A 15,655-nucleotide genomic window follows, 5' to 3' on the forward strand; every position below is an offset into this window, starting at 1 on the left:
TGTGAGTATCCTCACGTGTATCTCTCCATCTCATTCTCATCCGCACTTCCTTTTCCCTCTCTCGGGCCCCGTGTAAACCAGGTACACGTTCAATAAGATCGTCCCCAGTATCTGTGGTCTTTTAAGACACGAAAAAAAAAGTGTGATAAAAAAAAACTGGGGGAGCACAAACTTCACAGGTTCAGTATTTTATCTCCACTGTGCTCAAGCATTGGATCAAATGAAATGAAAAAAAAAGGAACACGTAGCAGGGACACACTTCCCTCTCAGGAATTTCCAAAAAATATTTACCGGACAAATCGATCCGGTACCAGTCCGACTGGAAAACACCCACGCAAAATCCTGGTCAACGGTTTTTTTCTCTTTTTTTTCATTCCCTTCCAAACCCAGCCTCGTTTTATTTCCATTCCTCAGCTATGTTTTAGCCCAAGTAAATAAGGAAGAGCTGAATGAGTACACCGAGCTTATCAGTCGAGTATCAAGGCCCGTGGATTAGGCCGAGGTGAAGAAGTTTATATCAATCCCTTAAATCAGGGTAGTCGGGGGTGGCGAGACATGGAGAATTGAAAAAAGGAAAAATGCGGAAAAAAAAAAATCACCAGAGGAGGAGACGAAGAAGAGGGAGATTCCCTTGAGGAATTTTCTTCTTTTTTAGTGATGAAGGAGGACATGCGCATGCAGATCACGTTGGGTTGTAGTGCAGTGATACCGTATCTGTGGGCGGCGCGTGCGTGTGGTCCCTCGGTGTCCTCATGCGAAGAAAGATAGACGATTCTCTTACCCCCTTTTCTCCCACCACTTATACTTGCCGGGTACATATCCCCCCCCCTCCCCCTCTACAGCATAAGTCCCAATGAGGCCCCACGCGACCAACTCTATCACTCTCTCGCTCTCTCTCCCTTCTCCACTTTCTTCCTGTACACATTTCGCCTCACTTCCTCCTTTAAGGCCCCACCATCGTGAAAGATTTACACGAGTTTTGTACGGGCCCTCGCGCTAATTCCGAAATTTCTTTTCACCCAATGCTGCCCATACACGTTTAACTCACCTCGCGTCTTCTTGCCCAACTGAAATTAATTTAGAACTCTGGGCCTGGTGGGTCCGCAGTCTTTAAAATAATATATTTGATGAAATTTGTAATGGTATATCTCACGGGACCTATCAGCAAGACATTTGGATGTCAATTATGATTGCTTTAAGAATGGCTCCGAATTTCAGAGATATAAATTTGGGCCCCACAGGACCGTGATAAGTAAATGTATATTTATTGGCGTTTAATCGATAAAAAATTCAGGCTGAAGTTTTTCCCGATTTTGTGGCCCTGTCCTCGGAGGAAGGGCGTCAATGGCCGTTACGGGCAGTGTTGAGTGAAAAAAATGAGGCCCCATGAATAGTGCCCCCTGGGATATCACTCATTTGAGGAAAAGGAGATTGTTAACGAGCCTATGGCTCCCTCCATTCCCATATCATCGTGTGAGACAGCGAGAAGTGACCGCACACGATTCCACCCATTCCTTATAATTCCTTATCGTAGCATTGCTGGCAGGAGGATACCTTTTTTTTTATTCCAAAGGTTAGAGCGGGCCTCAAACCTCATCCACCTCGATAATGGCCTCGACGAAGTAAGAGAGAAGATTGTAACCCTAGACGAACGTATCAACCAAGGTGATGTCCCTGACGCGCACCTGGCGGTAAGATGGCTTTGAAACACGAGCCACCTGTTCGTCTCCTGCATCTTATATATATTTTTATTTTAAATGTTTTTATTTGAAGACCCATGAAAAAAAACGCTGCCCAATTAATAAGCTAGACCCTCATTTAATTATCATCATTGTTTCGAGAAGAAGTCAGACAAGATGACGAGAACGTTATACATCATTAACATATTCAATCATCAACGGAATATCTGTTGAACATGATAAAGATTTTCAACAACATTTTGTTTCTCAATAATGATAATAAATTTATTTCACGTACAATGAAAAACACAGACTGTTATCATAATAATCTCCACGTAATCACAAATCTAATAAACATAACTTTACATAATCTGTAATATACAATTACGATTAAATTACAGATAAGATCAGTATGAGCACGAGCCGATGAATTAATATCAATGTAACTGAGATTCTGGGCGAAATCTGATGATTGATATCACTGAACTATGATCAGATAAAGTCTTTTCGCCTAATCTCATAATTTTCCATAATTAACTGGAGGGGTGGGGTGGGGTGGGGGGATTTTTTTTCTTTTATTCTCATGATGATTTGATGATATTAGAAATACTATGAAGTCTCTTGAAGAACACCACTGGAGCCTGCTACAGGTATACCAGGTGGTGGTGGTGATGATGATACACCGAGATTGTGAGTCAAGGAGTGCCTTCTCAAATCGCAATTTCTCCGAAAAACTTTGCCACAAGAGCCACAATGATACGGTTTAATGTCAGTGTGTGTCAGTAGGTGTGTCTTCAAATTACTTCGTTGATTGAAACTCCTTGCACAAACTGGACATTTGTGCGGTGACTCTTCCATATGTAATATCTTGTGTACAGCTAACGTTCTACTCTGGCAAAAGCCTTTTCCGCATTCAGCGCATTTGAAAGGTTTCTCCTTACTGTGAATATACCTGGAAATAATAAAATAAATAGTATTTGTCTAGAAATAATTTTTAAACTTCAGTTAATGGTTTGTATGATCGTCAATAAAACTTTTGCATTATGTTAAACGCTGATGTAAAACATAAATGTTAAATTAAATGAGTTGAAGTAATGCTTGGGTACAAGCCACATAACGAGCCATGCTCAAATCAATTTGTTACGGATCGTAAAATAATGGTGCAAGGAAAGAGGGGAAAGTCCTTTACGTGCGGCATTTTTTTAATTCACTGAAGACAGAGAGGAGGACTTCCTCAGTGATTTAAATCCCCACGGGACATGTGAATAGGGGTATAACCCAGATTTTTTTATTCCCCATTTGGATGAACGATCGTTTGAGAATAGGCAATATCATTATTGGTATTGGTGAAAGTTAACTTAGTATTATGTGCTTTACCTGTGATCCCTGAGGTGATCCTGCCGTCGGAAGGCCTTTCCACATATGTCACAGGAGTACGGCCTCTCGTCCGTATGTGTTCTCTCGTGTATCAGTAGATTATAAGATTTGGTAAATTGTCGGCTACAGAATTTACAGATAAACTGCTTCTTCGGTCGTGATGCACGACAGCTGCGTGATAAATTTGCATCACTTGATGTGGAGGTGGCTTGTGCTGATGATGTTGTTGGTGGTTGTGATGGTGGTGTTGGCGATGGTGGTTGAACATCAGTGATTCTCTGGAGTAGTGCGTCGTGATGAGTAGTTGTTGACGCCGATGATGTCTCCGGTGTTTCCTGAATGAGGGACTCCTCCTCTTCAAGAAGGGCGAGATCTTCCTCCGGATCGGTGACGAATTCCAAATGTGACACTTCATCATCATCCAGGGCTGTTGACTGGAGCACTTCAATACCAAGGTCGCTCTTGAGTGGTGATGATCCGGATGACAAGGAGCTATTGCTCGTCATGTTGAGGGACAGACATCTCGGGGATATCGAGATGCCAGGAAAGCTTGTGGTGGACTGTGTCGATGATGATGATGAGACACTTGCTGTCGCTCCACTTGCATGCAGTCGGTGAAGTGTCAGATAAGTCTCCAATGCTTGGAGATTGAGGGCAGCTGCTGCTGGCCCAGGTGGTAATAAAGCTGCACGCTGAAGGGCAGCTAACAAGGCACCCTGCAAGCCCAGTGCAACACTCTGTAACGTCAGATTAGGAAGGCCTGTATCAACACTTGTTGATTCTGTTGATGACTCAGCCTCTCGAAAGTCTGTTGTCATTGATGACGTTGTCGTTGGTACTTCCTGCTTATCTTCCTGCATCCTCACTAATCTTGAATTTTTCCTCAATTCACTTATCACCATGCGTTTAATTAAAATACACTTATGCTTTGCAAATCAACACTCGAGTTCCCATCACTCATGATAATGATTACTAATGAATAATTGGTAAACTTCAGCTTATCATTTAATTTCACACCGACAATCACTGCCAGTGCATCACGTTAACGGTCACACTATTTACCAGTTACGCATATTGTCACAGTACATTTCGACCCTCATACCTGGTAATTACATGAAACTGTCCTGGAGTGTCAAGATTTTCTCTCCCTCTCTCTCTCTCTTCGTTATGTTTGTTTTTAAACTGACAGTACAACCAAATAATGTAACACAAGACGTTGCGAACGGGGCGGTGCTCGCAGTGCGAAGGCGCCCTGAAGACTGCTTGGGCATCCCGCTGCTGGGCACTGCTGGTGGAGCCACCTGGTGGCAATAATTCGAGTGAATAACTTGGCCCACGTAGGTCCATGTACACATGAACGGGCGTTAGTCGAAGGGAGACAGAATGTTCAAGAAAAAAAAGGTAAAAAATCAAGAGAGTTTGACATGCGTGCGAGCGAGAAAAACAGAGAGAGAGAGAGAGGAATCGAGTGAGGCCCCGAAGTGGACCCCGACAGCTGAGGCAGCCCCAGAGTGTATATATCCACTCGATTCACGGCCTGGCAACACACGGTCGCGGGCACGCGTGCACAATACCGAAGAAGTTTGCGGGGGAGTTGTAAAAGAGAGAGAGAGAAAGAGGATACATGGATATTCATAAGCGTGCGGCGGTAAACCGTCGTTTGCTATCACGCAAGGTCTCTTTAACAATGCGTATATAGGGCCCCATAGTGTGAGTCCGAGGCCCCCGCAAAGATATCGACTACACATCGGGATTTATGACTCTGCTAATCGAACCACAGCACATTGACAATTAAAGGGAGTTGGGGGGTTTAACGCCTCTTAGACTCTCAGCAGATGGAGGAAAAATTATATAATACAATATCAGGGGGGGGGGGTAAGGCCCAACCATCTGCTTCTCACACTGATATCCGTTGTCTATCATTAAAATTCCCGATCTGAGGGCCGAGGAATTTCTTTATCCCTTCTGTTCTTGGTTATCGAGAGAAATAAACTATTTTCTCTCATTTTGTGGGGCCCTCAGGCCCATCACGAACAGAAATAACCACCAGTTCCGGAACATTTGATTCAGACTGGCGGCACCAGTGGACAAGTAATACTCCTTTGATGACTGACCGCCTCTGTGTGCATTGTGAATCTCCTCTCTCGCTAAATGTCTCAAACGAGATATCCATTTGGGCCTCTGTTATGCTCACCATCACTTTATTCCATCTTGTTTTCTTTTCATGACGCTCATTCGCATCGTTTGGTACACCATGGAAAAGAACTGCAAAGCCGCAACAATTTACGACGGCAATTAATGCGCGCGCGAGAGTAAATCCGTGGTATATGCGCCTAGAGGGGCCCTAGGCCGAAGTGATCTTGCGGGGCCCGTGGGTGCCGGAGACGAGCGAAGCGAAAATATAAGAAGTATGTAGCGGGTAGGGGAGGAAGAGACGTTACGTACAACGGATGAGAGGGCGGTAGAGGGGTAGGGTGGGGAGGGGGGAAGGGGGTATATAACAGTGAATTGGCGCAAGTAAGAAAGAGGAAGTGTAGCCAAACCGAGTGAGATAGTTGATTCAACAAAAAGAAAAAGAAAGAAGTGAGCACCGGAGCAGACTAAATAATATTATAGGTGGTGTTCTCACGGTCCCAGGACGCCCGCGGGCCCCAACTTGCCACCCCTCCCGCCCCTCCTGTAACTTCGCCCACGCCACGCCGAGGAGGCCCCGGTAATACGAGTTTAACGGGTGCGACGAGATAAAACTCCGGCCAGAAGAGAGATGGTGAATGTGGAGGGGGTCAGGGGTCAGCTCGCGCTCGCTGACCGTCACCCGGGACGGTTCCTTCTCTCGCCTCCCTCCCCCTCTCCCTCTCTCTCACTCACTCACTCACTCACCATAAAAGGCTCCCCTCTCTCACCCCACCCATCATCTGCCTCGCCCCGGCACGCTAGGGCCCTTCGAGAATCGGGGCCTGATGTGGGCCTCGTTGTAGAGAACTCCAGCCGGTTCACCGATTTCTTCAACTTGCGCCGAGGCATATCCCTCAGACATTCTGCATGAGACCCCATGCGCTTAATCATCCACTCACTTGAAAATTGACTGACTGACCTATAAGGCCCAAAATAATGGAACCCGTTGGCAAGCATTGCCAATTGGATTAATTCAATTTGTTGTACATCGTGGGTAATTATTTTGACTCGGAGACGCAGAGACTGATGAGTGCTATCGGGCCCATGGGTCCTCACATTTTTCAGGATTAAAATGGCGGGAAATCATGGTTTTTTCGAAGGAGAAGCTGATTGTTAATAGCAAAGGCTGATGTAATGAATCGTTTTCAATTGAATTTTAATTGAATGACGACTGTGAGTAATCGATATTGATAATGAAATAACTCGGCAGTATGATTCTGTGATTGGGCCCAACAGGGTGCAAAATGGTAGCCCCACAAGAAGTAGTTTCTCAAGACTGTTTGAACGATTGTGAACTGAGGATGACTCCGCGTGAAATACACAAACTCCAACTACCTTTGCACTTATGAGCATAATTCCTTGTTGGTACCTTTGTATGCTCTCATTCTCGACGCTTCCCAGGAGGTGGCCGAGGCTTCCCTGCCGCGTAGATAATTAGATCGCTACTAAGCATCTCCAACTTTTTGACGCATCTTCACTTCTTCTTTCTTATCCTTCTCACCCGTTCACATGTGTCTTGGTGTGCACACAGTTTACACAGAGACTTTAATATTTCTTACCCTTTTACACGCCTCGAGAACGAGAGAGGGAGAGAGAGGGATTTCTTCACGCTGGCCCACCATCAGGGCCCAAGATAGGAAGGTTGGAAAATAATAATGAAAAATAAAAAAACTAAAGACAACACCCATCTACCAAATGCTTTTTTTCCAACGTTCACTCCTCGGACCCCTGGCTGAGACACACCGTGGAGATTGATTCGTCCAATTACGCTAAACAATCTTGCACCGTAAACTCGATCGGTTTATTTCAGCTGTCAGTGAATCATCACGATTAAGATTTTTCACAATTTCTATCGACAATTTTCCACAATAATTTACCCACCGTATTATAATTTATCGACACTACCTATAATTTTTTAACTGACCGCCATATCCAGAACTAAAAGTCCCCATGATTTAACAATAAAACGGAATTATTTGAATTTTTCTGTCCCAGAATTAATCCCATCACGATTTTAATTTCACCTCCCCACGTAATAACCGATTAAATTATCTACTCACTTACACTCTCGAACAATTTATTAAATTCAATGTATCAAAATAAAAACTACCAGTGGGATAAAATGAAAACGATTCATCGGCTGTTGAATCAAATGATTTTTCACTTGCCGTAGACAAGGAGTAATCGACCAACACTGGAAGACATGAAATTAATAAATAAATAATAATAATAATCAAAGTGTATTTTCGTTGATGACTAATCGATTCATTTCGCGATAATTATTTATAAACAAATAAGTGTAAAAAGAAGCGGTAAAGCGCGGCATCCTGTGCCTTCCCTACACCTTCGGTATTATTAATTCTTCGAGAATTAAAGTTCCGGGAGTGGTTCGAAAGCAAGGGAGCACCCGGGGTTTTCACTCGAGACCACGAGAATAATTCATTTGACTCTTTGGGACTTATTTTTATATATGAATATAATGTGGCTCTCCCCACCTCTTGCCACTTGGTGATTTTTTTTTTCCCCCTTGTGAACGACTAGATAAAGTGCCATCTCGCGCGACTCCACCTACGGCGCCACTGAGGCCCATAAGACGAAATAAATGTGATACTTTCAGCACTACCACCTCCTTGGTCGCGCCACAGAGTGCGGTCCCCTGGCGCATTGGGACCCATAAATAACGCATAACTCCCGTGGACAGGGACATCTTTCCGTATGTTCACGCGGAACAGAGGAGTCCAACTTGGCATGTGACTGGAAAGAGGGAGAGAATTGAAAAAATAAAACGCCAATTGGAAGAAATATTAAATTCTAAAGTGGGCTGGTGAGGCCCAAAATCTAGTTGATCCGGATCAATCGTAAATAGACGACATTCTTTGTGTGGTTAACGTTATATCGATTTCGAAATGTTGGAGTAATGATTTGGGCGGGATGGGGCCAATCTTATGGGCCCGTAAGGCCCATTTTTCATAATATCTTGTGAATGAGGAATTTTTAGGGTTGTCAAGCTGAATGAGAAGAAGTTGGAGAAACACTTGGGCAACAGGAATGTTATGATGTTTAATTAGTCGTAGGGCCCTGAATATATTAGTGAAGGTCATTTGAAAATGAAAGACTTTTTGGGACTCATTAGTATTTGATACGCTGAGAAGCACTGAATCATTCACGAGAGGGTATTAATTGGAGTGGAGCGTAGGAAAATTTTGAAGTATTTGGGCCTTTCATGCCCCATTACTTCCAGATACATTTAAAGGGCCCGAAGGTCAGACAGACGTAAAACCCGAATACAATTATCCGTAATTACAGATCAGTGGTGTTTGAGGTGAGATGAATGACTAATTGCGAAAGAATAATGCTCGTATGCCCTTTCGAAAGTCAGAGAGATTAGACATCGTATAGGGCCCAGAACGAGGGATTGTATTATCAAGCGTATTTCGTGTGAAATCGAGATCTTATCGGTATTAGCAGGTTGAATAGAGGCTTGCAGAGGCCATCCCTTGGAATACCCTCGAGACATAAGGCCCATTTTTCAAAATACCTCAACAAATGAGAAATTTGTTGGTTTCATTGAGAAATGAGTGAGAAGGTGATGGAATAAAATTTTTCGAGAGGTAGTCATAAGGTAATCAACACTGCTTGGTAGGTTGGGGCCCCAAAAAAAGGATGAATATTAAGGGATGAGAGACAGAGCGAGCGTAAAGGTGCCCTCATCGTTTTCGTGACCCTACGCGCGAGGCAGCGCTGAAACCCCTGGCAGGGGGTCTTCCACCGGCATCTCCTTCCTCGCTTTTTTAAAGATGGCCCAAGATGCCTGTCACCGATAGTGATTTGTTGAGTATATTTGCATTTTAGATTTAGGCTGCCGCGCCTGATGGCGGCAAGCACTCGCCCCTTCTTTATTCATCTCTGTTATTTTTCCATCAGCCCTTTCTTGTTTCTCATATTATTTTCATCTTTCCTCCTCGTTATGAGTCGGTTTACTCTTTCATATTTTTTTTTAAAGGGGTCTATGAAGGAGGAGTTTTGATGGTTGCCTCTGGATAGTAGAACCATTTCAGGAATGACACTATTCATATACTTGAAGGAAAAATAAACCGCTCCGGCTCTTCGACGATTTTTTTTTTCCACTCCGGGGACTTGTTTATGCACGTTTAAAGAATGATTAGGCAGCGGTGTCACAACGGGGGGTATTGCGTGGTGAACACTGAACGGCCCTGCCTCCGGGGCCTTATGATGGCCCGTGAATCCCAGGAGAAAGAATTTTTAAACAATATTTTCAATATATGGAGCATTATTATCACGATAAAAAATTCTACTCCTTGGAATTGTTCACATGGTGCTCGATACTCGGTTAAATTATTGGCGAAAAATTATGTTGCAAATTGGTCCCATATTGGGAGAAAAATCGAAAAATGGTCGTTGCGGTTGAAGCTGAACGATAACGATAAAATAAGACCACGAAAATATTTCGTGGTCTGACTGTTTGTTGGGGGATTCATATGTCGGGAAGATTTTAGCGTTGGGCCCCAGTTAGCGGATGAATTTTCAGGCCCACCCCTTCTACCTACACCAGCTGGTACATAACTCTGGGCGCGAGACTGTTATTATCATTATTAATTTTAGGCCTGTTTTCAGCGGAGCCCGGTAGTTACAGCCCCGAGAAATTTTTACTGCTGTGAGAAAGTTTCAGTCCAAGATCTTCATACACTGGCGGTCTCACGTGCAAGTAAAAAATTTTTTTTTCCAAAATACGTTTTTGCGCACGGGATAAACGTCTAGTTGCGGACAAAATACAAAGTGGGCATTATTTTGGAATGCAGGAAGTTTTTAAATTTCAACGGGTCGATAAGTTTGAAAATAAGTTGTCCGATTTTCCATCATATTTCCCATGAATTCAAGTTTTTTCAATTTGTTGATTCGCTTGGCACTTGGAGATGCTCATATAAGGCCCATAACACTCAACACAGGGCCTGCCCGTCCCACTCAATGCAATCGCTAGATCCCCGATGAATTGAGAGGCTAAAGGGTTATTTTTATGTTCAAACGTAAGGCCCATTTTCCACACCACTACGAATGAAAAATTTGTAATTTTCGTGCAGCGAGGAGCAACAAGGAGAGTGAACATTCTAGGGAGATAAGCATAAGGTAGTCTACAACGGCAGTTTCATGTACAAGTCATTTAAAAAAAAATACATAAGAGTATATCCTTTATCATATCTATAATGTTCAATGTGCGCCAGCCAGGCGCCATTTTGATCACTATTATTTTCATTCCAAGCGGATAATCCAACGAAATGGCTGAGGGAGGGCCGAACGCAGGGGATGGAGAGGAGGAAATATCGATAAATGGGGGGAGGGTACTGGCTGCGCGCAGTAAATTCTATAATGAGATGCCGACTTCGTGATTCGTAAAAGTTGGGAGGGAGAGATATGAAGAAGATGAAGGTTCGGAAGAATGGAGGAGTTTTGTGTGAATTAACCTCAATGAGAATGATGAAGAGGTAGAATGAGGGGCGGCAGGGATGGCCACGAGGTGGAGAGGGGGGAGGAGGGGGATGAGGCATAAAGAAACCAGGGGATCTCGATTCGTCTTGCATTCCAATATTGAATGACAGTTCGATAATTGATCATTATTATTGTGTGACTGGAGTTGTTGTCCACATGTGATTCCTCTCCTCTCGTCTCCCACCCCATCAACTACTTCGAGAGAATAAAAAAGATGCATAAGCCAGCATTGAGGTCTTCTACGCCCTCGCAGGAGTTACGGGGTCATGAGGGTCAAACATCTCAGGACATCATGCTGTGTTGTGTCGTAGTAAGGATAACCCCTCTGTGTGATATCCACTTTTTCGTATGAGGATGTCTTTTATATACCCTCGTTATGGGTAAGAGAGAAATACGAATAGATTATGGGACCCCATGTGCTGCCTGTTACGGGAATATTTCGGAGCCAGTTAATAAAAATGTGACTCCTGTTTGTTATTCTCGGCTGTTGAGGATTTCGCTGAAATTTTTCGGGAGGGCCCGATTTTTTTGTTGGTTAGAATACGAAAAAGAGAAGTTGGTCATCTGGTGCTGGGGGATTCCCCAGGGTGCTCGAGGTGGGGGAGAGAAAGTGGTCGGAAAAAGGAAAGGGGGAAAAAAATATCGATGGTTAAACGTATCGCTCTGTCACGTGGGCCTTTTCGATCTATTAGTTATGAATATGTTGCCCTACGGCGATACATGATTCGGCCAAGCCGAAATTATGTGGTATGTCTTTCTCCGTTTGGTTCATTTTATAGGAGGCATATTCATTCTGATATGTCACGGTGAGACCCTGGGTGGCGGTTTTCTTGAAAAAACTTATTAAATAATTACAACTGATGGAAAACGAAGATGATTTTTTCAAGGTGACGCTGGAGACGGAAATTTTGCGTGAAAGGGGTACAGCGAAAAAGAGGAGTGAGGGGGTCAGGTAGACGGGTCATGGGGTTCACTAAACGTATGTATACGAGTGTGTGCTGGCCCTTCTCGTCGTAATTTAACCGGCAGTTAAGACGATCGTAAAGAGGGCGCCGGAATCTGTCGTTGAAGAGTATTTGTATGGGTACGAACGGGAATGGTTGAAACGTTGGATTTTTTTTTAATATTCACATGTGGAAGAGAAGGAAGACGAAGAGCAGCAGGAAATTTTGCTGGACGGTACATGATCACCCGCAGTTTGAACTGACGATCGATGCCATCGATCGAACGCTGCCTTCCAGTCGATTATTTTTCGATTCAACAGTCTCCTGACAAATGTTTGATAGGTCAGAGTATAACCGATCATCTGTGTGATTGAAGGAACCTCAATATTAGATGGCTACGTCACCAGCAGAGTAAACGTTAAAAAAAAATTCAACAAACTCATCCTCTTCGTTATTCCTTTTTGTCTGCGTAATCGTGTGAGGGAGAAAATTGAGAAATAAAGGGTTGCGAAAGGTCCGAGAGGGACTATCGCCGGTGTCGAGAGAAAGGATACCGGGTTAGAATTCATACTTCCAAAAGCCAGGGAAGGAGCGGAAAGAGAGTGCCCAAAACACAGGACGATGATGCCGAAGAAGGATAAAACCTTGTAAAGGAGAAGTTCAACGACGAGGAGAGGATGAAGAAGAGGGAGAAGGGTATGGTGGGCACGGGTCGCCATTAAGCGGACCCCCTGCTGTGTGGCCCGCGGCAACCCTTCACAAAAAACTGTAATTGGAAATACTTTTCCCCTTCTCTCTCTTTTTTTTTTAATAAAAAAAATAATTTATGAATCTTGCACTGGGGTTGCGGCACCTACATGCATTTATCGAATGAGCTGGTGGTGGTTGTTGACGAAAAATAATCATTCAAAATCTGCAGAAGATGGGTCGCCCTTCGAGAATTGCAAGAAACGAGTCGAGGGTGGAAGGGATGATAATCAATCGAATCAAAAAGGGAAGTGAGAATTTTTTTGAAGTTATTTTTGAACAATTTTTTTTAGCAAGACGCGATGGAGATCAATTTTTGGTGGGGCCTGAAGACACCCCACTGGGTCGAGGGGTGGAGGTGAGAGGAGTATGTGGGCAGGTCTCGCGTCGTTCTCCATTGGGGTGCACGCAAGATGTTGGAGGTTAAACGCAGCAGCAATTGGGTGCCTTTATTAATTTGCGTGATCCTCCGGGGGTTATAATGAAGATAAAAAGCGAGAAATCTCGGGAAAAAGGGGATGGAAAAATGTGAAAGATGTCTTCGACAATTTGTTCATTCCCTAAAAACGAAAGAAAATGGGTTGAGGCCTTTCCGAAGAGAACAAATAATATTAAGAAAGGTTTGAAAATCCGAAGTGGGCACCGCCATCTTGCAAAACTCTCGTAGCGGCGCCATGATTTTTTTAAGAAGAAGAAAATGATTTACATACTATTATTTAGTTTTTCCCGGGTTTGAATAGGTTTTTTCAATCTCGTGATGGGGTTCATTCATTCATCAGTGTGAAATGACTCAATGAAAATTTTAACTGATCAAACTATTAATGAAGATGCAATGATTCGGGCTTCCGATCGGATCCAATCGATCCGCTATAATTACAAGAGCTCCACCACCCAAGACGCCAGTAGGTAGCCAGTATTCATTAATGAGAGTCTTATTAGCTTCCCACATTGGCTGGGAGTGATTCAGTGAAGACCCTCCAATAGAAATTTCCGCAATTTACGATTTAGTGACTTTCTCACATTCGTGAATTTCCGGCTCCACAATAGTGACATGACAGGAGACGTGCGACCCCGGGGGTACGACCTCCATCCATTCACAAATTAGGGGCGAGAGCACTCCTTCAGTAATGAGTGCATTCAGGTTTTGTTGGGTATAGCCGTTTGGTACAAATCGAAGAGACTTCTCCTTTATTCTTTCGTGGGAAGGCAATTCGGTCGGCTTTGCCTTGGCACTTGTGCAGCGTATGCTTCCACCCTCGTTAACGTCCACCTTCCTCCTCCATCTTTCCTTTTCCCTCTGCATTTTTTAGTTTTTGCATCGCCCCTTTCTCGCTCACGTCCGACAAAAAGTCTCTCGACTCCAACGTATCGCGAATTGACCCAAATATTTCACATGATATGACCTAATCAATGAAACGACGAAATGAATAGAACTTCTCGTTGATTTCGAATTAAAAATTTCCAGTTCCCCAGAAAGTCAATGGAGTTCCAATAAAATACCCTCGCCGTCAATTCCCTGAAAATCCCTTTGACTCTGAATACTCCTCGGGAGTAAAATTAGAAAGTGTTCGTATACGGAATTGGACATTTAGCACCTGCAAGAAAATTTTCTCATCCTCTCGCCCAATTAGTCATTCACGCTAGTCCATTTCACGGACACCACTGAACAATAGCTCCAAGGAAAATTCTTCACAGCCTCAAGAACCAAAAAAGAAGAGACAAAAAGGAGTTGATGCGTTGCTCGTGCCTATTCGCCGCCCTCAACAAAAATTTACCCTAACCACCGCAGCCACAAAGGACCCAAGAGCCGGAGGAATCATCGCACGCCCGGCGGCTTCTTCTCACGAAGAAGCGTAAAGCCCTCTTCAAGATATGTCACTTATTAATTCCACCATTCTTTCTTCATCTGTTCTTTTCCAGCCTTCTTTTTCTCAAGGTTGAAAAAAAAGAGGGGGGGGGGAGGCGAAGGGAGATAGTTGAATAGGGCATCTGAAGGTGCCACGCCTGCGCGTTAGTCCGGAAAGGAGAGAAGTCTTCCGAAAAAGAAGCTGGAATTTTTAAAGAAGACAGAAGGCCCACTCGGGAGCACCGCGGGGTCAGTTGGATGGATCATGTGGGCTTCTATAATTTTTTTCACGTTAGTGAAAAGAAAAAGAAAAAAAAGGTCAAGGGATATATCGTTCCTTTAACATTCTGGCTACCTGAGCAGCATATGAAGTTTGTGGGATTCCAACGGAGGCGGTTTCATCCCTTTTTTCCGCTTTACAATTCAAAACGATTAATAATTTATCCTTTCACGGAGTTTATTTCAGGTTAGCGTCGTAGCAGACGGTAAACGCGCGAACGACAGAGGGCGACAGGCGACTGGTCATGCGCAATAGGTGGGTCCTTACCATGCGGAGGAAGAAGGCCAGTGAGTACAGAATAAAGGAAAAAAAGTATGAATTTTTGGGCCTTGGCAGGGCCAGCCATCCGCTCGTCAAATTCGATCGAGCAGAGGGCCCTCAAGGGGTCAGCCTTCCTCCTCTCGTTGGACCCCTGCTGATCGCGACCAAATGATTTCGGCGGGGGCGGGGCTACCAGCGAACAGAACATGCAGAAGACCTGTCTTTTAATATTTTTTTTCCTCCCTTCAACTATCGGGAATGCATCAGGTGATAGTTTGAATGATTGATTATTTGACGATTTCGTGCATTCATTCAGAATATTTGGAGATTCTTCCGCGCGGTCCGAATGATTAAAACATTTTCGGTTCTGCAATGATTTCATAATTACCCCGATTATGGATATTCATGAGGGCCTCAGCATGCAAATGATCGCCAAGCGGCCTTAATCAAACCGCCATTCGATTATGAATAATACAAATTCATTAAAAAAATGAGAAAAAAAATGTGAATCGTTGAATAGAGAATTGGGTCCCGCTGGGCGATGATGGCCTCATCTCTCTGGTGTTTTTTTAAAACCCAAAGACGATTTTTCAGTAATTAGAATTTTTTTTCGTTAGCCAATTACTAATTTTTTGATTGTTTATTTTATTTTTTTCATTGAGCCCCACGTTATGTGGCTCAGACTAATGGAGAATAAGAATGGGACAGCCTCATATGACCTGAACCATAACCTCAAACCCTCGGCGGTGTCTGAGGTTGACGGATGCCCGTGTCTGTCAATTTTAAAAAAGTGCCCTCGAGCCACTGGACCCACACACACATTCACCCGAGGTATGAACTT

The 15,655-nt window shown here is 43.8% G+C and overlaps 1 protein-coding gene across 3 annotated transcripts in view; it reads right to left on the reverse strand.

Moving 5' to 3' along the window:
• Nucleotides 1-2,074: 2,074 nt before the first annotated feature.
• Nucleotides 2,075-15,655, reverse strand: part of LOC135166623 (insulin receptor substrate 1-like) — a 54,477-nt gene continuing 40,896 nt past the window's right edge. The window contains exons 11-12 of one of the 3 annotated variants that reach the window (XM_064129068.1): nucleotides 3,057-3,926; nucleotides 2,075-2,631 (exon numbers count right to left, since the gene is read on the reverse strand). In XM_064129068.1, the coding sequence (XP_063985138.1) occupies nucleotides 2,289-2,631; nucleotides 3,057-3,926 (1,213 nt within the window). In that variant the 3' untranslated portion in view covers nucleotides 2,075-2,288. The remainder of the gene's footprint in view (nucleotides 2,632-3,056; nucleotides 3,927-15,655) is intronic. The other 2 variants (XM_064129069.1, XM_064129070.1) reach the window with 2 other exon arrangements.

Source organism: Diachasmimorpha longicaudata, chromosome 10 (genome assembly GCF_034640455.1).
Source record: "Diachasmimorpha longicaudata isolate KC_UGA_2023 chromosome 10, iyDiaLong2, whole genome shotgun sequence".
In the NCBI taxonomy this organism is placed as follows: domain Eukaryota; kingdom Metazoa; phylum Arthropoda; class Insecta; order Hymenoptera; family Braconidae; genus Diachasmimorpha; species Diachasmimorpha longicaudata.